Raw genomic sequence first — 23,440 nt, 5'->3', positions numbered from 1 at the left:
TGGGGCGGCGGGGGCGGCGGGGGCGGCGGCGGCCCAAGCCTGCGGAGCAGCCGAGCCGCAACCTGCGCGTGGACCCCGCGCCCGGCGGGCTGCTCTCCGGGGACTAGCGCAGCCCGCGCTCGCCGAGGCTTTGTCGCTCGCCGAGGCTTTGTCACTCGCCTCCAGCTCCATCCGCGAGCTGTGGCTGCGCGAGCCTCGAGCCCTCCCCGTCCGGCGGTCCATCCCCCCCGCCGCCACCCCGCCCCATCCCAGCCGGGCAGCGGGAGCGCGAGCGGACCGCCGCGGAGCATCCTTCACCCAGGCCGGCCGCGCCACCGCCCATGCCGCAGCCACTCCGAGGCTGCGACCGCGCGGCCGGAGCCCGCCGCTCGGTGACCTCAGCCTGGCCTCTGCGCGCCGCCCGAGTCGGCCCCGCTGAACCCCGGGCCCGGAAACGGGACCCGCGCCCCGCGATGGCTCGGCTGGCGCTGAGCGGCGCCGAGTGCCCGCTGTCCGCCCGCTGAGGCGCGCCCGGCTGGGGACCGGCGAGGCCTTGGCGCTCCCCGCCGCGCCCTTCCCCCTCTGGGAGCTGCGCTGCTGTTTCCCGGGGGTGAGGGGACGGGGGCCCGAGACAAAGCCCACTTTGTGCGGGGAGTTGGCCGCGGGCGTGGAATGAGCGCGTCGGCGCGCGCCCCCTCCCCGCGCCCCGCCAGCTGCGAGTCTTGGCTCCCCCGCTCGTCGCATCGAAGAAAGCGCGCCTCCTCGCCACCCTCCGGTTCGGGGGTCCCGGCTCCGCGCTGATGCGGCCAGGAGTCGCCTCGGTACTCCCCGGAGCGCACGCTGCCTTGAGCGTGCGATATTTTGCAGAGAAATCTGTTCTCTCCAAAACTGGGACTTGGGGAGCCCGGTCGGCCTGAGCACCGGTGCCTTGACCCTCTGTGGCCGCAGGTCGGAGCTGTTTGGCCTCAGTTTCCCTCCGACTTTTCTTTCTGCAAGCCCAGACTGCCGCCGTCATTGTTCTCGCTGTCAAATGGGGGAGCTTTGAGAAGGCTGCCAACTTGGGGTGTGTTCTCTTTATTCCGTTTCACAAAAAGAACAGAGCCTCTAAGGCTGACCCCAGACAACCACCTCTCTATCCCCTACTTCACGTTGAGGCACTGATTTTTTTTTTTTTTCCTTATCGAGTAGTATTTTATTGTACAGGAGCCACGCCCTGGTTTCTTAAAGGCGCCTTACGCTCTGTTTGGCCATGTGTTATCTCTGCAGCTGGTGTGTGGGAGGCCCCCAGTAAGCCACCTATTTTTTTCCTGCCTCCTGATACATACTCCCACCCCCATCAAGGATTTGGGGATGCCCGGAGGGAAGAAAGTGGCGGGGGGTGGCAGCAGCGGCGCTGCCCCCACTGCCTCTGTCACCCCCTCTGGGGTCAGACGTCCGGAGACCAGCGAAGGGGCCTCAGCCCAGAGAGATGATGAGCCAGAAGAGGAAGGCGAAGAGGACCTGCGAGATGGAGGCATCCCCTTCTTTGTCAACCGGGGTGGGCTGCCTGTGGACGAGGCCACCTGGGAAAGGATGTGGAAGCACGTGGCCAAGATCCACCCAGATGGAGAGAAGGTGGCCCAACGGATCCGTGGGGCCACAGACCTGCCCAAGGTGAGGGATGGGTATGTGTGTGGCTTGGGGGAGGGGGGTTAGTATCCAGGCTTTAGTCAGGTTGGGGCTGGGAAAACAAAACCACGCTTTCCTTTGTGGGGTAGGGGACCGCTGGCATGGTAAGACTTTGAAAACACAGATAGGTTGTACCTGTCCGGAAGAATTTTCTTTCAGCTGCCACTGAGGTTCTGTGAGGTCTGCATACCCTGTTTTCAGCAGGAGCTCTTCCATCTCTTTTTTTTTTTTTTTTTAAGTTTATTTATTTAAGTCATCTCTACACCCCAGTGGGGCTTGAACTCATGACCTCGAGATCAAAAGTCGCATGCTCTTCTGACTGAGCCAGACATCTCTTTTCAAATACCCATGTTTTGTGAGCCGGGCAGCAGATTAACAAGTGCACCAGTGTGGCTTACATCTTATTTGTTAAGCCAGTGAACTGTGGGCAGAGAGATAATGAAGGACTAAGGAGGATACAGGGCTTCAGATATTGAGAAAATATTTTCGTGCCTCATCCCTCTGAGTTCTCTGACAGCCTTGCGGAACGAGTGGGCTTTGAGGTCCCATTTTTACAGATGGGAACTCAGGCAGGAACTCAGGGTCCCACAGCTAGTAAGTAACCATGGAGCCAGGACTCGAGACACAGGTCTTCTGGTTCCATGTCCTCTGTTCTGCTGGAGGCGAGGGCAGTCCGAAAAGGGCCTGTGGAGAAGAGTAAAGTTAAATCATCTTTCCATGTAGAGCTGGCCCCGGGATGGCTGTCCTTCAGTTGTGTTCCCCAGGACGGCTGAGGCTGTGTTTCATTCATCTTTGTCTTTCCAGGACCTTCTGTGCATCTGGCACAGGACAGGCACAGGCATGTATTTGCTGGGTAAAAGAGTGCTTTTGGTTTTCACATGCACAGTTTTGGGGTTTTTTGGCATTACAGTTGAGACTAAGGAAACACTCTCCCCAATGCAGAAATGCCCAAGAAAAGCACTCGGGGCAAAGGTCAAGCCCAGTGTTTAGTCGTGCCTCCTCAGGTGAGTAGGGAGCTAGAGACAGCGGCCCTTCACGTAGACTAGACATGAAGACAGCCTGTTTTGTTTCATTTTTACCAAGTTATTGGTAGAGCCATCAGAAACTGTCTTCTGGGAAAAGGGAATTCAGAGGTTGAAGGTTAAGCAACACCCTCATATTTCCAGGGGAGATAAAATGTGGATTGATTATGTATGGCTACATTATCGTCCTATGTAGAAACTTGGAACTTATGAGGCTAATCCCCTGTGATTGGATATTGTTTCTAATATTTGATTCTTAAGATGAACACGTGGTGAACATTCTAAAACATACATTTGGGGTTCCGTCTCTGATTATTTCCTTGGCATAAATTCCTGGAAAGGAAGCATTGCGTCAAAAGATATGAATGTTCGTTTTGATCGCCCATCTCCCCAGGTGAACTCAAGCAGACCCTCAACCTGTGTGAGCTTGTTTTCTCACCTGTGCGATGGAGTGGACTGTGGGGAAAATTCAGTGAGAGACTATGTGTCAAAGCATTTAACAGACAGTAGTCTGAAGCCGGTGGTTGTTAGCGGATGTTTGTTACCTCTCTGCACATCTTCCGTCAGGAGGGGAGGCTCGATTTCCCACGGGGTCAGCTCCAGGAGGGCCAGAGCCCAACGCTTCTCCCACAGCAGCAAGCGGGGGGTTGGCAGACAGCTCCCCAACCACCTTGCTTATGTCTAAATCGGGCTGTGGGAGAGTGTGAATGGTTCCCTGCAAAACTGTTACCACTCCCGAAGACTAAAAAAAATCTGCAAATTCGTTAGCGACTAGTCTGTAGTGTCATCTTGCCATCTTCAGCCTTCATGTCTAGGAAGGACACCCATGAAGGAATGAAGCTCCTGGCCAGGTGTGGAGGGGGTGTTGTGACTGACCGTCCAGTGAAGTGGATGGGGTTTTGTGAGCAGCCTGGAAAAATTTCAGTCTCGCCCTCCTTACGCCACGGGACAAAGGTCACAGACAGAGAAGCTGCACATCCCTACGAGGTTCCACTTGGACCTTAGCCCAGAATAGAAAGGAGCCCTAGAGTCTAGGAGGCACTGGGGGTTGGTGCCAGCAGCAGAGACGACCAACCCCTGGGCTGGCCCCTCCCTGAGTGGCCGTGCCCCTGGAGGTCGCATAGAGGCACTCTCTCACATCATGGCGGGCCCAAGAGCTATTTTGTTGGGATGGCGCACTGTTTTAAAAGATCGCTGGAGCCAAAATGTAGAATTGGGAGATTTCATATAAAGATCCAGATTTTGGGCACCTTTTCAGAAAATGAGACGATCCGGGAACAGAGAATCTGCGATCCCACATAGCAGCTGGCAGCTGGCCCTGAGGACTCGTTCCCCTCCCCTGACAGGCCACAGTCCCCACCACATCCTGCCCGCCTGCCTTCCCGCTTTGTGCTCCCAGTCTGGCCCCTGCCCCTTGGCTCAGCCTGGGAGCCCCCCAGTGTAGCAGTGTGATACAAAGCGCTGGGCAGAAAAATCCAGCACATGCAAATCCTGATTCTCTCATAACTGTTTTTGTGTGAGGAAGGCATGCAGCCTCCTTGTGCCTCAGTGTCCTCAGCTGTAAAATGGGGACAGTTGCCACGGCGGTGTCCGAGGGATTTCAGGAGGAATTGTTGAAGTGGAGCGTGTGAAAAGGTGAGCATGGAGTATGTGCACCTCGCAAATGGAGCACTGCCCGGGGTGCAGCAGCCACCACCCCCACTTTGCTTTGGGAGAACAGCCTTTAGAGGATGATACAGTTCATTGAAGGACAGCCCACTTCTAAAAGGATGTCAGGTGCGGGCACACCGTGTGTCCTTACCTAAGAATCTCTCCTTGATGTTCCAAGCTGCCACCATCTTTAAATGCTCAGTGGTCCCTCCTCCCAGTGCCAGCTGCTGAAGGTCTTCTGACCATGGCTCTGGCCACAGAGCTCCTACAGAATGGGAGTCTGGACATCTCCTCCAAAGAGGTAACACGGCCAGCATCAGCACATGCTGACCAGTCACTTTGGCCCACATGGTAGTGATGCTGGACAGGAATCGAACCTTGGCCATATGCCAGTCCCTGTTCTAAGGCCTCAATGTGCAGCATCTCCTTTAGGCTGTGAGGTTGGTTCTGTTACAGTGCCCATTTCACAGATGAGGCCTCTGAGGCACAGAGAGATGTTCAGGAACTTGATGCCAGATGGGAAATGGCAGAGCTGGGATTTGGATCATGCTGGTCTGGTCTACACCTTCATCTGTGGGCTGTTCTGCCTCCCGGAAGCTTCCCTGTTGTGCTGGTTGAAATGAGCTCCACCAGGGAGACTGTCTTGGTAGAGTTCAGGACTTCAGGGGATCGTGGATCAAGGGTTACCTTTGGCCTTGGTAGTGGAGGAGGAGTTGTCCTGGAAGGATCTGGGTAGCAGACACCACTCACTGCCACATACCTCACTTAACTACCCCTTGACACTTCCTGGCTCCTGCTTTACAGGTGAGGCTCAGGGTGCAAAATCAGGTTCCAGTCCTAAATCAGGCCAGGCCATTTGGGTGTACAGAATCTGTGTGTGTGTGTGTGTGTGTGTGTGTGTGTGTGTGTGTGGTGTTTGAGCAAATGAGTGTGTATGGGAACATTCAGAACGGCGTCGGCCCTGTCTATACTAGTTAACACATAATGTGAGTCATGCAGCTGGCCACACAGCTCCTTCCAGCCAAGCCTCAGTGGTGGGGGCCTTTGAGGCCCCGCTTGTGAATCCCACATCTTTCTCTGCCTCTCCTGGAGTCATTTCCGTCTCCCAGAGTAACCAATCCCTAGGTTCTCTGTCAGGGCAGCCGATGCCCTGACCCAAGGCTGGCTCTGGTAAGCATCGGTGAGGGACCCTCTCACCGACTGGAGCTCCCTCCTTGTTTGGAGTGGCTCAAGCGAGGGCATTTTTTCAGTCTCTGTCCAAAACCCCTGGAAGCCCCTGGATGGCCTCACTAGAGAAGGGGATGACCCACTTGCCCCTCAGAGACCTTCCACCTGAGGAGGTCAGGCACCCTGCTGTTCATGGTACACTGCGAAGGAATTCTCCAGTTCCTCTCCCTCTTCCCCTCCCCCCATATCCTGATCAGGGAAGGCTAGGCCAGGCCCTCAGAGTTCTGGAGCTCATCGGGCTCACAGTGGTCAGGCAGGAAGTGGGAGAATGCCCCCCCCACCCCCGCCATGCCCAATCTTGGGACTCCTATCCCCCTGGTGACTGTAAGTGGCCACGTCAGTTTGGGCAGCCGTGTGATATGAAAGGGGAAGTAGCTTCCTCCAGAGAGAGGTGTCAGCTGCTCGGGACTGCCCAGACAGGAAGGAGGGGACCAGCAAGGAAGAGACAGGAAGTTCATGCAGAGCTGTTCCTCTGGACTCTGCCAGCGGGGTCTTCCCTCCTGCCTCTTCACCCTTTGGCGTGAGTAGGGGTCTGTCCGAGACGGTCCTTTGTCCCCCTGTCAGCAGGGGCACCTACATGAGGGTGTTCAGTGATCACTGGCATGACCCCTCCCTCCACATTAGAGCCCCAGACATCGTAGCCCTGTAATTTAGAAGGCTGTGCCCTGTGGGCTCAGCATCTCATGACGGGGAGAACCTCTCCCTCCCCAGCCCTAGGCCAAGTTCCCAGACAGGGTTCCTGCTTTGCCCTTTGGCTCACCCATACCCCTGTCCATGCAGCCTGAGACTCTTGGCAGCCCCAGCCTGCCGGGTGGTCTTTGTATGCCCTGGAAGGAAGTGTGTTTCATAACCCCAGACAACCCTAGCTGGCACTCCTCTTGGCCACCTCTGCCTCACTGACTTGTCGCAGCCAAACTGCAAGAATTCAGGCCCCCTGGCCTGAGAAAGGGGCTCCTGGGCATCCACGAAACCCCTCCAAAGCAGCCATGGCAAGTAGGTCCCTGGCAAGACCTGTCCCCAAACCTGTTCCTCCAGCAGCGACCACCTCAGCATTTCAGACTGCAGCTGGAAGGCCCGTGATACTGGGCTCTGGAGCGCTCCCCAGCCCAGGCAGGGCCCTGGAGGGCAGGGGGACAGGAAGGGACACCAGGTAGATCCACTTTGATCCCACACTTGAACCAGAGCAAACCCCGAATGCAAATGAACTCAACCCCAATATTGACATTCTTGTTAAGCCTGGAAGTTAATGAATATTGAAGATTCAAAACAGCTGGGGAGCCAACCTGTGTTTTCCTAAAATTATGGAAGAAGCATAAAATCTAAACATCAGCAGAGGCTCCAAATCAGGAATGCTGTCAAGTGCCAGGAGGGAGAGAAATGGCCTTGGCCAGGAGGTGGTGGGGGTTGGCGGTGGTTTGACCACAATCTCTGGAAGGAGTTGCCAAGGACAAAGGGTCAGGACAGGAGGGAAGGGGGAATCTGTCTCCAGGTAGCGGCTTCCCTGGGGGCAAGTCCTGGGTGGCAGGCAGGTGGGCTGGAAGCCCCAGGGTGAGCCTCCCTCTTCTGACCTGAGCCCTTTCTCTGCTCCTAGATTCCCATACCGAGTGTGCCTACGTTCCCGCCCTCTACGCCTGTCCCTGAGCGCCTGGAAGCCGTGCAGCGCTACATCAGGGAGCTGCAGTATCCTCCCGGGTTCAGGGTCACAGCCACGCTCTGGCTGGCTTGCTGGTCCAGAGGCCAAGGCAGGCCGTCCTCAGACAGGGCTGGAGAAGCATCAGCAGAGTGGCCAGTTCCACAGTCCACACCCGAGTGCCGTTCACAGGCACTGTCCAGTGCTCAGCACAGCCGGGCTGTGTGAGGGTTTTATCGGAAGAGGGCCGGACCCGCTCCGGCCTCTCCACCACCCACTTCCCCATCCTCCGGGTGACACGTAAATGTCTCTTGAGGGACCTGCCGTTGAGATGTTGAGATCGTCAGGCCTAGATTCCCCCAGCACAGACCTCCTCCTCTGCTGGCCATCCAGACCAGCAGGAAGAGAGAGGGGAAGCTCCCTTGGGGCTGTTTAACAGCCGGTTTAAAAAAGGTAGGCGGAGGCCAGTGGAGGAGAAAAAGGGTGTTATGCTCCAGGAAGTAGCTTCTACAGCTTGGAACATTCTCCTAGTTCTTTGCCTTTTTCTTCCCTTATAAGAGGCCAGCTGCCTAGCATGGAAAAACCTGACCCCAGGCTGCGCAAGCCCGATTCCTCAGTATCCCTGCTCTGGGCCTCTCCACCCCCTTTGCCCACCCAGAGCTGTGTGTCCTGCGTCCTCTCCCTAGGACTTTCCAGTGGCAGATGTGACAGGGATGGAAGGACCAGGCCTGGGGCCTGAGCAGGAAGAAAGACAGACTCATTACAGGCAATGAGGCCCAGCCCTTCCATTGTCCCAGTGGGGACGCTGGAGCCCGAACTGGGAAAGGCAGTTGACTCAGGAGCAGCTCCTGGCTGTTGAGCTGCACTGGGACCCCCACTCCAGCCTCCTGTCCATGCACATTGCTCCTCAGCTGGTTGGAAAATGACCAGCTGCAGAGAGCTGTGTGCTCCGTCTCCCAGCCCCGGCTGGCCTGGCGTCCTCCCCTTTCCAATATTCCAGTGTCGAGTGCCTTGTGACAGCACTTCGTGGGGGTTCTTATCCAGTCTGTACCCCGGGAGTGCCGGGCCTGCGGTCTGGGGTAGGGGTGGGGGCAGAGGGATGTAGCTCTTCCAGACCCAGCTAGGAAACCCTTAACTGGTACCCGCAGGTACAATCACACGGGGACACAGTTCTTTGAAATTAAGAAGAGCAGACCTCTGACAGGGTAAGTTTGGGGAGCACCCAGGCTAACAGTGCCCCCAGCCAGGGTGGAGTGCCTGGGGAGAGACAGGCACAGGGACACTTCCCTGGGGAGCCAGCGAGTGGGGGCAAATACCACCGTGGGGCTCAGAGGTGGTCATAAAGGGGGAAATCTTGCCCAGGATGAATATCCAGGGCTCCCTTGATGGAAAGGAAACCCCAAGATCCTTGCTGAGCTGGGAGAGTGATGGGCAGCCCCCCACCTTGCCTTGGTGATGACCGAGGGTGTCCCAGGTAGATGTCTAGCCTCATCTTTCTCTCTCTCTCTCTTTTTTTTTTTTTTTTAAATTAAGAGGTGAGCTTAGCAGGAGAGAGCCAGGCCTCCCATTCTCTCCTTTCCCTGCAACTGTCCACGTACGCCCTGTTGCAGGGGCCTGTCCGCTGCCCTGTTGGCCTTATTAGATGCTCTTCTAGTCCTTTAGTACAAGGCCAGTGTCTGAGAAACAGGGACCCCACTGGAGAGAGCGCTGCATCTGTCACTTCCCGTTCCGCCAGTCCCTGTAGGTGCCTAGCTGGTTTTACCCCCAAAGAAGCCCCGAAGGCACAGGGGTGAAGAGTGAATTCCACTGCTGGGTCTGGTGGCTCAGCCCAAAGTATAAAACCCTGTTTTATTTATTTATTAGAGAGACAGAGACAGAGAGCAAGTGAGCTCAAGTAGGTACACTGGCAAGCAGAGGGAGAAGGAGAAGCAGGCTCTCTGCTGATCAAGGAGCCTGCTGTGGGGCTCAATCCCAGGACCAATGACCTGAGCTGAAGGCAGCCACTTAACTGAGCCACCCAGGCACCCCTAAAACCCCGTGTTTTAAAAATTAATGTGAATTTTACATCTTTTTCCATGTATAATCTGTCCATGTTTGCTTTCTTAAGAAAAATACTTAAAATGGTCTGTTTGCTAAATGTCTTCATTACCCCTTCTCCAAAGCCCTGGGTAGAATCCAGCCTCTCTAACCGAAGAGCTTGGCTCTTACTGTCCTGTGGCTGCTGGGTGCTGGGGGCCCCGCTCCAGCCTCAGGACGATGGAGGAATCCAGCACCCTCCTGGGCAAAGCCAGCCTGGGAGCAGCACTTAATGAGGAAGGAACCTCCTCCTTCCCCTTGGGCCTCAGGGATAGTCTGTCCCAAAGTGGCCTGAATTGCAAGTTCTGGAACAGGCTGGGTTGTCACTAACTGCCTGAGAGCCTGTGTCTAGGCTCCGGGCAGTTGGCCAGCTGCGGGGGACAGTTGTAATCAATTACAAGCTCTTTGGAGAAGCCATGGTTGAGTCAAGAGTCACTGTGCTCCGAAAGGGACAAGAGCAATGCCAAGGTCCCAGCATCCTTGGCATGCTTTCCCACTGGCTCCCGCAAACACCATCCTCATAGAAGGCCCCCAGCCCCGCGGGTGTCAAAGACCTGCCTACCAACGCACCTCCCCCATTCATGCTTCCCTCTCCCAGAAGTCTTTGGAGTGGGAAAGTCTGGGTTGGAGGAGGAAATGAAAGGAGGGTAGGAAAGGGAGATGGGGCCTCCTCCTTTATCTTTAGTGCCTGCCTCTTCTCCCACCCCTCAGGCTCAGGACAGATTGGGTTGGAGGTTGGGCTGGGCCTGAGCTGGGGCGCTCTGTTCTGTAGCACTTCGAGACCCCTGCTTCTTCCTGCTGACCCTCCCCCCACTGGAAGGGACTGGAGGCTGTGTCCTCATCCTCCTCATCATTCTGACTCCCTTCCCCCAGGCTGATGGACCTGGCCAAGGAAATGACCAAAGAGGCTCTGCCAATCAAATGCCTGGAAGCCGTGATCCTGGGAATGTATCCTTCCTTGGCCCTCAGAGACTAGGAGCAGGTGAGCTCACCTCTCTGGGCTCCAGCTTCCTCCTTGGGAGGCGGAGGGCTGAATGAGCTCTGAGGCCCTCCCAGCCGCCTTGAACTTGGTCCCAAAGTGAAGGAGCTCTTGGGGGACTCAGTCCCCAACACCTCAGTTGCTTGACTTTCCAGGCGTATTAGGCCAATCTCCCCCCCCCCCGATTTTATTTATTTGAGAGAGAGAGTGAGAGAGAGCATAAGTGGTGAGAGGAGAGAGAGAGGCAGGCTCCCTCCTGAGCAGGGGGCTCAGCGCCAGGCTCTATCCGTTCCTGGGATCCTGATCTGAGCCAAAGACAGATGCTTAACTGACTGAGCCACCTGGACACCCTTAGGCAGGTCTTTTTTGAATCTTGTAGACACCATGACTGTGTTCTCTGAACCCCAAATCTGGGCATATAGTCTTACAAAGGCTGTCGTGCCATTTCTGAGAACCAGACAGTCTGGGAGAAGCCGTTTGAATGCCCAAATGCTGGCATTTCCAGGACACATTGATTCGTGGAAATGATGGATGGGGTCTTTGAAACAAAAATGCCTCTTTAAAAAGGCAGAGTTTCTGGGTCACCCCCATCCAGAGGGCAGACTGAGGCCTATAGCTGGGTCACCAGGGGAGTGAGGCAGGACAGCCCAGCCCCGAGTCGGAGCAGGAGGGAGACAGGTGTTCATGGCCTGTTCTCTGCTCGAATTCGTCTGTGCCTTAGATACAGCCTTTGGTTTTGCTTTATGACAGAAAATGTTAAGCCTGTACAAACGGAACATGGTAATGAATCCCACGTGCCCATCACTCAGTCTTGCCAGTCTTGATTCATCCCTGCCCAGCCAGCTGTCCCGTCTCCTGCTTCCCATAGTACCTTAAGTATTCTGTCTCCCCCCCTACCCCCGGTATGGGTGCCTGGCTTAGAGGACCAGGACGAGCTGCCTACCAGAACAAGGACTCCACTCCCTGGGGAGGAGAACGTGATAGTCAGGCCAGGAGCACAGCTTCTCCAGGGAAGACTGTGATCCAGGGGGAACCACCCCCCAACCCCTCATAGACACACCTATCTTAAATTATACACCAAGAACCCAGGGGCGCCTCCTTAGCCCCCTCCCTCAGAGGCCCCCAGAGCTCACTCCACTGTGCTGATGGTTTGCTGACAGGCAGGCCCGCTCAGTAGAGCCTGAGAGCATGGCCCTGTCCAAAGGATTCTTGGAGGGGATGTGCCTGAGGCCAGCCTGCACACTTGGGGCCGTTGCCAGCACCCCCTTTGGGACCCCACATTGTCTTCTTCAGGAGGCTCCCACCCACACTGTAGGAGGGAAGGGAGGGGGACTCTGCTTCCTCCCTCCAGAGCTCACCTAAAGCTGGCCCAGGCAGGATCCCACAGTCCCAGAGGCCTTTCAGAGTTTACCCGGGGTCTCCTGGACAGGAAGATGACAAGAGCAGCTCTCATCTGGTCTGGGGCCCCTCCCTCTGGCCACCACAGAACAGCCACAGCCCCCCAGCTTGCCGCACACACGGCGGGTGCTGTACTGAGTTTGCTCCTGTGCCTCGTCCTTGGGGCGCCCTGGGTGCCTGCCTTGTTCATCTCTGCACCCTCAGGCCCTCGCATGGATTCGGGCTCAGTAAGTTCCATAGTGACTGAGAGCACGGACTGTGGGAACAGGTGGATCTGGACCTGAATCCTAGCTCTGCCTCTTACTGTGTGACCCCAAGCTAGCCCCTCAGGGCCCTTCTCTGTCAAAGGGCGCACTGGGCGTGCCTGCCTTGCAAGGTTATTAGGAAAACCAAACAAGTCAGTGCGTGGAGGACACTTGGCACAGGGCCTCTCCGGGGCACCTGCTCCAAGCTCTTACCCGTTCATCTCCTTCGGCTCATTTGCTCACAAAGTACTGTTGGGTCCTTGGCTCTGGGCTGAGCCCCAGACAGGCATCAAGAAACGTGGGCAGGCAAGGTCCCTGTTCTCAGAAGTTTGCGTTCTGGCAGGGGACACAAAGATAAGCCAGCAGACCAAGAAGTCAAATCATTACAGTTCGCGGTGAGCGTGTCATGGAGGAAAGAAACAGAAGAGCCCACTCGCATGAGAAGGCGAGGTCAGCCGTGACCGCTGGGCCTAAGGCAGGAGAGGGGCAGGCTAAGGTGGGCAGGAGGCGGGCCTCTGGTCGAAGGGAAGAGCTGAGCAGAAGGTCCTGAGTGGGAAAGGAAGGACGGAGAGACTGAATGAGTGCGGCGGGCGGGGTGAGAGGCCAGAGCGGGCAGCTGGCCCAGGCCATGCCGGCCTCCTGGGCCCCGGGAGCTTGGCTGTGTGAGGGCAGTGGGCAAGCACGTGTGGACTGGGGAGCAGCAGCGAGAGAGAGAACAGAACCGTCTGCGTGGGGGAGGAAGTGTGAGAGAGAGAGGGAAGGTGAGAGAATGTGTCTGAGAGCGAGTGGGGGGTGGGTGAGGGGACATGCGTGTGGCTGACAGCAGGAGGGAGACAGTGGTGCGGCGGGGGCCTCCTCCTCCCTCCTTTAGCCACCAGAGCTGTGGGGAGCCCTGCAGTTTGCAGCGGGGAGCTCACTGTGAGCTGTTGATAGTTCGGGAGCCCCCTTGACATCCTAGCGGCCTTGAATGACTGAGAGCCCTGACCCTACAGGTTACTTTATTGAGCACCTACTGCATGCCTGGCTCCGGGCAGGAGGACAGGATGCCGTTGGGACCAGTCGCAGGGGTCGCCCTTGGGAGCCAGGGTGGAGGGCCCCCCTGGGCTGTGGGTCCCGAGGTCGGGGTTGGGGTCAGGGTCGGAGTCAGGTTGCGGGGGGTGGCCCCTGTGCCTCTGCTGGCTGTTTCCTTAGCGGGGCTGGCGGGCCCAGTTACCTCACCAACAGCATGCCCACCCTGGAGCGCTTCCCCATCAGCTTCAAGACCTACTTCTCAGGGAACTACTTCCGCCACATCGTGCTGGGGGTGAACTTCGGTGGCCGCTACGGGGCGCTGGGCATGAGCCGGCGCGAGGACCTGATGTACAAGCCGCCGGCCTTCCGCACGCTCAGCGAGCTCGTGCTGGACTACGAGGCCGCCTATGGCCGCTGCTGGCACGTGCTCAAGAAGGTGAAGCTGGGCCAGTGCGTGTCCCACGACCCGCACAGCGTGGAGCAGATCGAGTGGAAGCACTCGGTGCTGGATGTGGAGAGGCTGGGCCGCGAGGACTTCCGCAAGGAGCTGGAGCGCCACGCCCGTGACATGCGGCTCAAGGTCAGTGCGGGCACCGGGGTGGGGAGCGCCGCCCCCCCAGCTCTTCAAGTGGAAGGGCTGCCTCTTCCTCGTGTGCCACATCACCAGGGAAGGCCACCAACCCCCTCACCTTGGCCCTCACCCCAGCAGAGGTGGAGTGAGTCTCAAGGGCCGTGATGAGGGTGAAGAGTCTACGTGGCCACCCTTGCCCCCAGGTTCCCTCGGGTGGGCAGGCCAGGGAAGGCTCTGGAAGGAAGCAGCCGCTGAGCTGAGCTGGGTGTGGATGGAGGGTGAGCCTGCAACCTGGGGAGAAGGGCAGGGGTGTGACCCTTGGGTGGAGCAGTTGGTTGGGAAATCAGGAGCTGTCTGGAGGGAAAGGTAGGGGCAGGTGCAAGGAGCCACCATCAGTCCTGCATGTCCTGACCCTTGACCTCCCAAATCCTGCTTCAATAAAGGACTAGGGGGAAGTCAGAAACGGGAAGAAAGTCATACCATGGGAAGGCCATGAGGGTGGTCGTCCCTTCTGCCTCTTTCCCGCCTGCGGTGAGCAGGACGGTGAGGGGCTGTTGTACCCCAGCCTGTGGGCTGAGATGCTGAGAAGCTCACCCACCCCCAGCCTTACAGTGGGCAGAATCTTAGCTTCTCTTTGGGTCCCCCTGGACGGGGGTGCCTCCCCTAGTGCCTGCCTGGCCCCTTCTGGGTGTTCAGCCCTTCCCCACTGGCCCAGGAGGCAGCTAGTGGCAGGTAGAAGCTCTGTTTCCAGGGCAGGAAACTGAGGTACAAGGGAGCCCAAGCGCTTGCTCAAGGCGATGAGATCGGACAGGCACTCAGTCTCGAGATGGGGAATGCAGGCATGTCACAGGTGCCCTCAGTGCCCCCCGCAGGGTGGGTCAGAGCTCAGCTGCCCTGCTTTGCCAGGCCCCAGGCACTACCCTTGTCCAGGGTAGAAGCCAGCTGCAGTGACCCTGTGCAACTAAGGTGGGGCGGTGGGGGTTCCTCCCCCTCCTCCAGCCACTCCTGTTGCTGGAGTCCTACCAGGCCTTCAAGGGAGCAGGTTGGACCTAGAATCGGAGCCAAGAGTTTCCTATTCTTTTTTTTTTTTTTTTTTCAGATTTTTATTTATTTGACAGAGATCACAAACAGGTAGAGAGGTAGGCAGAGAGAGGGGAGCGGGGAAGCAGGCTCCCTGCTCAGCAGGGAGCCTGAAGTGGGGCTTGATCCCAGGAGCCTGGGATCATAACTTGAACCAAAGGCAGAGGCTTTAACCCACTGAGCCACCAGGTGCCCTAAGATTTTCCTATTCTTTGGCACTGTGATTCCCAATCTGTTTGGTGCTAAGGACTCCCCACCTTATCTGCCCCTCTCCAGCACCTCCATCATATATATACCCCATGTTTTGAAAATTCAGGTCAAGCTGATCATGTCATATGAAAGATGTTTCATTTGCTTTTCTCATTTTCCTTAATCATTCATGACTGTCAGTCTGAGCTTCTGTGTGGCTTGAGATTACCAGTGCCCCCCACCCCCCTGGACTGTTAGGTTCCTGGCCCAGAACACAAAGGCTTCTTCCCCAGCTGTTGCACCTACGTGGCATGGGTAAATGGCCCTTTTCTCCAGGGCTTCTTAAAGTATCACGAAGCTCAGCATCTTCCCTCTAAGTGCAAGCTGCCCGGCTGGGGAACCCTTGCCCAGGCAGCTTTAGTTCCTAGGAAACAGGTTTGGGATGACCCCTGGGAAACAGGGCAGCCTCGGGCAGGAGGGACTCTGGGAAGCCCTTAGTGTGTCTTTGTTTCTTCCTCCACACCAAGATTGGCAAAGGGACCGGCCCTCCCTCTCCCACCAAGGACCGGAAGAAGGACGTTTCCTCCCCGCAGAGGGGCCAGTCCAGCCCCCACCGCAGGAACAGCCGCAGCGAAAGGCGGTGAGGGATGGGGTGATGGGGTCATGCCTGGGGGAGCCTGAAGGCAGCTTGTCCCTCCCATCTTCTAGATCCCTGTCTCTCTCTCACCCTTTTGTCACCCTTCCCTTTTTTGTCTCTCCTCCCCAGAGGGAGACGATGTGGGTTGGTGGATTGCTGTCCCATTTCCCCGGGGAAAACCACATGCCCTGGCCCACTGGCTACCCCATGGGTTAGGGTTAGGGTTAGGTGGGACGGAGGTGGTGATGGGTGGGCTCCCACCAGACAGTAAGCTCTCCCAGGGAAAGGTTAACATCAGATGGCAGCTGGTGGGTGGTTTTGAACCTAACTGTTGCCCTGCAACTCTGGTGTTTGCCTCCATCTAGATGGCAGAAACATCCCATTAAAATACTAGACTGCCTCTTCTCCTTTCTCTCCTACTGGTAGGTCTGGCTCTTGCTCTAATATTATCAGGAGCCACAGCTCCGAGATGATTAAGGAGCACAAGCAGGCCTCCCGTGGGCAGTGTTAATCCCTTCCACCCGGGAGGCTCTGGTAGGGAACCAGTTCCCAGTGCAGAGGGCTACACAGTTGAGCTGTTCCTGCTAGCTGCTGGAGATAGGGGCCTCTAGGAAAGAGCAGGACCACACGCAGCATGGATTCCAGGAGCACACTCCCACATGGACTTCGCTGCTGCCTCTAGGGCACCTTGAAGAATGGAGGGGGAGCTCCCAGAAGCAGCCACTCTTTGTCCCTTCCTCCCCCCACCCCCCCAAGCCACTCATCCCTTCCCCCCCCCAAGCCACTCATCCCTACCCCTTCTCCATTCTTGTTTCCCTGCAGGCCATCGGGTGAGAAGAAGCCTCCTGAGCCCAAAGCCATGCCAGACCTCAATGGGTACCAGATTCGGGTGTGAGGCATGGGGCAGTACGCCAGCCTTGCCACTTCCGGGGGCCAGCATCCATCTGCCAGAGCCAGCCTCGTTCGTGGGGAGGGAGGGGCTGGTGATGGGGGGGGCAGGGCAAGAGGCAGCAGGAAGAGCCTGTCTCAGCTCAGCCACCCAAGCTGCTGCCCCTCTCACTGGGCCAAGACCCCTAACTTTGGGCCAAGAAGCAGTTAGTATTTTATTTGGAGTTTTTAACCCAATAACGGAAGTTTAAAGTGTTTGGGGAAAGCTTAAAAAACTAATGGATCTGCCCATCGCCAGAAGGCCAGTGCTTAGGAGATCTAAGTCCCACAAGGCTGGGCAAGGAGGGGTTGCTGGCTCTGCCGGTGTCTATCTGGGACTTGAATCCATCCAGTCTGTGGGAAATCTCCCAGCCCCACTTAGCCTGCGGCAGGAGGGATGGAGGGGTTCCTCCAGTTCTGCCTGCTATGGCAGAATCTTGACCCAGGGAACGGGAAGCAGGGTAGAGATCATCCTGGGAAAGGGCTGTATAGCCAGTATCAGGACCTTGGCACAAGGCCACATCTGCCCCAAGAGCAGAGCCCAGGGCCCGGGAGAGCCCTCGTGCCCTTGTGGCCCATGGACAGTGCTGTGCGGGCTGTAGGAGAGCCCAGGAGAGACCTCTGTGGGGAGAGCTCCCAGGCCCCTACCTGGTCCAAACTTGCTTAGTCCAGTTCTGCCTGTTGCTGGAGCTAGGGGGCTTTGCCAAAGGCCCAGAACTGCACTGAGCTCAGTGTGACTGTAGGGACTGAGCCAACCTGGTGGGTCCAGGAACTGTGGCTGGGGATAGAGTGGGACAGTCAGGCCTGGGGCTATCCCCTGGCAGTCCCCAAGGGTTGGGAGGAGGCACTGCTACTCGCCTCTTTCTGTTACCTCAGTCCTTGCTGTGAAAAGAAGACCGGATCAGGATGCCTGTGCCTCAGGCCTATCTCCCCACATGCAGCAGCCCATCTAGGTTTGGGGGTACCATTGATGATCACGGCTTGTCAGGGAAGAATCTGAACAGCTGGGAGTCTGCACAGCCTGCCTGTCGAGTGTGAGATACCTGGCGGGCGAGTGAGAAGTGGAAAGAAGTTGGCAGGGTTGGGAGAAGGTTCTAGAGGCTGAAGCAACAAGGTGGTGGTAGGACAAGTGTGCAGCTGGCCACACAGAGGAGCAGAGGCTGGGGACAGGGGAGTGTAAGTGAGAGGAGGATGTGGGGAGCGTTGAGAATCAGGGTGCTTGGGGAATAGTGAGTTCTCAGCTGCTGGCAGTGTCCAAGCAAAGCCTGCACAGCTACTTGTTGGGAAGCTGTAGAGCGGATTCAGGTGATGGAAAGGCAGCTGGGTATGATGACCGGTAAGGTTTCTTCTCACCAAGAGGCTGTGATTCAGCCAGGGCCTGGGCCCTGGACAAGGGAGGATCAGAACCAGAGTGGTAAGCTCACACGCCCTCAGGGCCAGGCGGGGGCTCAAAGGGGGGCTGCAGGGCTGGGTGGGCACTGTGGCCACTGAAGCGGCTACTCCTGCTCCGCTGTTCTCAGAGAGGGGCCCTGCCTCGCCAGATAGTCTGAATTTTTTTCCCCCAGAAGCCAGAACTCTGGATTTTTGTGTGACATATCCTGACTTTTAAATGTTGGCAATCAGTTCAGAAAACTTAAAAACCCAACATGAAAGAGGATGCCAGTTTGTAATCTGAGGTAGAGCACGCTTGTGCTGGGTAGGTAGAAGTCCATGGAGAGGCTTTGAGGTGGAAATCGTGAAAGTTCTAGGCTTCCCAGGGCAGGCTGGGCCAGGGCAGGGTCCTTGCCACAGAAGCTGCTCGCAGAGAGGGCAGCTGGCCCATGTCTGTCTTCCTTAGTCTCCTTGCAGACCAGAGACCCACTAGGGTCACCAGCAGGGGTGGAGTGGAGACCGGGGAGACGGGTGGGGTGAGCGAACCGGAGAAAAGAGGGAGGGAGGGAGACAGGATGCTCTTGCTAATGCGAGTGCCCGTCAGGTTAGCACCGGAGGCTGGCAGCTCTTCACACCAGCAGCTTGGGCCCGGAGCCAGGCCCAGCAGGAAGCCAGCTGGGCAGTCCCTCGGGTTCCTCAGGGTTCACCAGGCCCTGCGGAGGCACCTAACCTGCCCCCGGACTGTACCCCAGCCAGGCCGATTCCAGGGCCGTTGTGACCCCTGACTCACCATCCTGGTTCTCAGGGCATGGGGTGGTGGTCCTCACGTTCCCCACATTGGCCTGAGGCAGCGACGGCTCACCTGGGGAGGTGTGCTGCTGAAGACGAACAAGGCCCTTCCCGGGTCTACGTGTGGGTGCCTCGTGCAGGCCACTCATCAGCAGGGGAGGGGACGCAGACGCCCCTGTAGACCCCAGGGCTCGAGGGAAGACGAGTGCTAGGGGATTGGGGTCAGGGAGACAGGGGGAACCTGCTCAGCCCACAGGCTCCATCCCACAGCGGTCTGGGAGAAGGAAGTGAAATGAGGCCCACCCCTGTTGCTGCCCGCAGGAGGGAGCTGATCACCCTGAGCTGGGAGCCCCCAGCTCACCCTCTCCTCGCTGAGACCTCGGGCCTGTGAAGGCCACCACAGGATACAGCGGTGCTTTTTAATTTATTTTTAACATTTTCTCCTATGTAGCAAGCCCTCCTCCCCTCCTGAGCGTGTTTACACAGGCTCCGCTCCCCGGGGCTGGCCTGACTGCAGAGTTTCTGGGGAGGCAGAGGAAGGGACTTTGGGGCCTTAGTCACCATCCTTGGTTTCACCTCATCCTACTTCCTGTGAGGAACAGGGGCCTGGCTCCTGACTCAGGACTGCCTTCCAGCACTCAGTGGGCTCCTCTGCCCCCAGGAGTTGCAGGGCTGCTGGCCGAGGAGGCCCCAAGGTGAGGTCAGAAAAAGCTGCTTGATGAAGGGTAGGGGTGGCAGTGAGTGCTCCCCAAAGCCCACCTCCTCGTGCTCAGTGCCAGCACCCAACACTGGGAAGCTGGGTGTAGAGAGCCTTCCTGCCCACCTAATTGCCAGTCCTCTCCCTCCCATGGCCTCAACACAGTCACGTTCCCCTCACCCATCATGCCAGACCCCATCCTTCCTGGGCGTGGACACGTGGGGAGGGTAGCAGCCCCCTGGCCGGGGAGTCACAAAGCCTGGAGCGGGGATCCCGAGGAGCAGAAAGGGCCATAAGCCAGCTGTGTCTGTTTTCTGGCCCCCTCTGTCAGCACACGCCCTATTCCTTCCATCTCGAACTCGACCTTCTGGCTCTGAGATGGGGTCCAGTTTTGGTCAGCAGCATGCCCAGAGGCCCATGTGTCCACGTGCACCTAGGTCTCCTGCCTGAGTGTCTTTCTGGCTTCGATGCACCAACATCCCCAGCCCATCCCTCTGGCCTTGAACTGCAGGCAAGTGCAAGGCAGGCCAGCATACTGTGTTCTTTGTGCCCCAGCACCCCTGTGCTGAAGACTTCGTTCGCTCCCGCTGAGGAACCAGCTGAAGGGTGGGAGGGGGCCCGCCCCAGGCCGGGCAGTCTGCTGTGGTGCTAGCTGCAAGCCCATCAGTGTTGACCCCCTTGCCACATCCTACTGCTCCTGAGTCCCAAGTTCCCCTTTCTCTCTGGTGTGCGTGGCCCAGGGGCCTGGTGATGGGGGCCACCCCTCCCTCAAGCTTTGTGTTGGGCTGTGGGACCAGACTTTGTCCCTCCTGCTCTTCCCATGTCAGTATTGCTCCCTCCTCTCTCACTTTTACACCCCTGTCATCGCTGTGCTCACTTTTTTCCTGAAATGAATAAAAGCTCCCCGGCTCCGGTTGCATGGGCCGGGCAGAAACCACATGGAAGCCTGGTCTCCTTTCCCCTGGATGCTGAGGCTGGAGCCCACCCCACCCACCAGTCAGCCTCAGTGGCTCCAGGAAGAACCTGGCCAGAAGTGAGGGGAGCCCCAAACCAGCCAACAGGAAAGCTTGAGGCTCCTGTAGTCATTGTGAAACTTCTGGGGTCCCAGACTATCCCCTTCAGCCTGCCTGAGCCACTCTGCTCTTGTTAACCCCAACCTGGGAGATCTTTCCTGCTGGCTGTAAACAAACCCTTCCCCTTCACACAGCCAGCTTGAGCCCTGCGGGCCAGCATCTGTTCCTCCCATCCTGGTTCCCAGCAGTCCCCCAGGGACAGGGGAGGAAAAGGAGTACTCCCCTAGGAGGAAAGGTTATTTCAGGAAAGCACAGCAACAGGGATCTGAAATCCCTCCTCAGCACGGTTGCCCACAGTCTCAGCATGGAATCCATGGTGGCTACAGCCACCGGTCTGGAGAACACATCTGGTTCTACCCATCACCCCTGCTCCCGCTCCAGGCCCCTTCCCATGTTTAAGACTAGCCCAACCATGGCAACCGGACTTGCACAGAAATAGCTCTTAGAGCCACAGCCTTAGTTTTCACATGTACCCTTCTTTCCTCTGCTCTCCGTCCCTTCGGCTGAGAGTAACACCTGAACTTGTCAGAAGAGGTGGGGTATTGCCTCCTCCTTCCGGCCAATTCCCATTAGGTCCTGTGCTAACCAAGAATCCCTCACTTCCGGGGGTATGGTGGTAAATCATGGCAGCCAGGAAGGGAAGCAGTCTGTTGAACTCCATGGATGTCTCAGACTGTATTTTATAGAGAGGCAGTTTTGTTCCTTACAGGCTCATTTAAGGCTGATTTAAGTGATACCCCCAAAAACCCCCTCGGTAAAAGGTAACCAGAATCTGTGAATAATGTGGATTGTACACCTTTACCAAAAGGCAACATTATACTGTACACATTCAAGTCCAGCTAAAATACCCAGTCAGGGGTCTGTGGGTAGACTACAGTGATAGGGCTTATTCACAGTGGGACCACTGGATTGCTGGTGTACAAATGAGGGGGGTCCGTGCTGGGACCAGAGTCCATCATGAGTTCAGCAGGCTCACTGTGGACACTGCTTAGCATTCATTCACAGGTAAATATCATCATGGACTTCCGGGAGGATCCAGACTCAACTTATGGTGTGTGTGTGTGTGTGTTGGGGTGGGGGGGTACCTCATTTCCTGCTGCCCTGTTTCCTCCAGGCTCTCAGCATGTCCCAGTCTCATTTAGGCACAGGATTGATTTGTGTTGGACTTTCAGATGCAGGTGGCATTTCTTGGAGCCCTCAACAGGGAGAGGTCAAAATCCTTGTCACACCCCTCTGTCAGTCTCTGCCCTCCAGAGTGGTGGTCAGTGGTGACAAGAAGAGGTGGTCATAGCAAAGACCCAAGCAAATGGCCCCGACCTGAGCTGCCTGCTAACTCTTAGTGTTTGCCAAGGGGCTATGGGACCAACTGCTGAGGCTTGACAGGTAGTGGAGATGGGTCACCTCAGGTTGGCCAGAGGGACAGCTCTCTGGGGATATGCACTACCTCCAACCCCCAATAAGAAAGGGCTTGGTCATGGGAAAGATGGTACCTCCCAGAATTTAAGTGAAGAGACTCTAGTCTTCTCTCCACAGCTGTGTATGGCCTCAGCAGCAGAGGACCTGAGGAGGCATGGGGCAGAGTCGCCTTGGAAACACACTCGGTTCACACTCTCCTAACGGGGGTGGAAGCTGGGCCCTACCAGGCTCTCATCTGGCTGGTCCCTGCCTAGAATAGTTTGGTTTCGTGCATTTGCTCAGGAAGGGGGAGGCGCACCAGGATGAGGCTGGAAGTGCTGGGCCGAAGGTCCACTCTCTCCTCAGGTAGAAACTAGAGGAGGGGGCCCCCTCTGACTCCTGGGAGAAGAGAGGCCACACTGTGCATTACATACCCAATCAAAAAGCCACCCTCTGGTTAGTTGTTACCCCAGGGCAAGAACTGGGAAGAGAAAACAAAGTTTAAAGACAAAAACCAGCAGCAGGCCAGTTGGTGAGTTCCCTTCTCCCAGGCCCACCCAACATGGGTCTTTCCTTACAAGATAACCTGTCTCTCCTACTCCGGGAGAGGCTGTGTTCTGAGGCGTGTGGGGTGTCAAAGAATAAAGCAAAGGAGATCTTCAATCTACCTCTGTGGGAATTGGGTTTCCTCAGATGTAAATAAAGGTAATACGTGAAGGCCGGCACTGCTGCCACATGGTGTGGTCAACTGACAGTGGGTGTGGAAGCACTGTTTGAACTTAATAAAAGTCTGTGCAAATGTTCCATGACTCAGGAAAGCCTCCAGGCCAGGAAAGGGGCTCTGAGGATACACCTCAAAGCTCAGAGCTGCAAAATAATGCTTCGCCCACAGGCAAACCACACAGCCAGGCTGGCGAGAACTACGCCTACCAATGATACTCTTCAAGTCTTAGCATCCCTTGCTTGCCAAAGCCCAATCGGCACAATTTCAGGTCTGAAAATTCCTCACAAGTGGAAAAGATTATTACTTTAATTCACCAAGATATAAACCCAAGAAGGAATGAACTTACCCCCAGTCACCAAATGACCAAGCCAACATGACAAGCGGTGTTCCTTATCCCTAGTTGTTTTCTTTTGGCTGAATCCCAGCCCAGGTGGTTCCACAGAAGCACCAGGTAACTTTAAATAATTCAGATTCTCAGAGGCTGATTCAGGCAAGGCAGGAAGCCACACCTCGTGTCAGGGCTTCCCATGGGCATGTGGGCTTCATAGACCTGCTGCAGGGGGAGGCAGGAGGAAGATGAAAGTACCAGCAGAATGAGGCCCAGGAGGGAAACCTTTCCAGCAACAGATGGGCACAGTCCAGCTCTGACTCCAGCGTGCAGACAAGATGATCAGAAATAGGCATTGAACAAGAGGCAACCAGCAGGCACATGTCGTGCCTCACACGGCTGTCGTGGCTTTGAGCAGGAAAGCGCTGCTCACCCCACGTTCCGTACAGACCCTCCTGAAATGCATGTGGACCAGGGGAAGGTATGGGGGCAGACGGAATGGGAATGAAAGCAGCTGAAAGAGCTGTTCTCTAGCGTGGTGAGGAGGGAGAAGAGAGCTGGACCCCAACAAAAGGCAAGGAAGGCGGCTTCTTCAGCCCCTGTTCCTCGCAGGCCTCAGCGCAGCAGGGATAGGTGCCAGTTATCACAGGGCGATTACACCTTTCTCAGGCAAAGCTTTAGGACCTGACGGGTCCGCCCAGGACTGGTCTCTTCCTCTCGCCCACCTCACTCTCCAGGCCTTCTCTCCCCCTTGCCTTTCAGGATCCTAACAAA

At 56.8% G+C, this 23,440-nt stretch overlaps 1 protein-coding gene across 1 annotated transcript; it reads left to right on the top strand.

Annotated features, from left to right (window-relative positions):
• The first annotated feature begins 6 nt into the window (after positions 1 to 6).
• VASH1 (vasohibin 1) lies at positions 7 to 16,983 on the top strand. The gene is made up of 7 exons (XM_059182740.1): positions 7 to 1,632; positions 7,138 to 7,226; positions 8,325 to 8,381; positions 10,126 to 10,200; positions 13,084 to 13,465; positions 15,253 to 15,365; positions 16,185 to 16,983. Exons 1-7 carry the CDS (start codon positions 1,330 to 1,332, stop codon positions 16,255 to 16,257), a joined length of 1,092 nt encoding a protein of 363 aa, XP_059038723.1. The 5' UTR covers positions 7 to 1,329; the 3' UTR covers positions 16,258 to 16,983.
• Positions 16,984 to 23,440: the final 6,457 nt, after the last annotated feature.

This window comes from Mustela lutreola, chromosome 7 (assembly GCF_030435805.1).
Source record: "Mustela lutreola isolate mMusLut2 chromosome 7, mMusLut2.pri, whole genome shotgun sequence".
NCBI classification, from domain to species: Eukaryota; Metazoa; Chordata; class Mammalia; order Carnivora; family Mustelidae; genus Mustela; species Mustela lutreola.
Note: the sequence above shows the minus strand (reverse complement) of the source record. Positions and strands in the feature narration are given on the sequence as shown.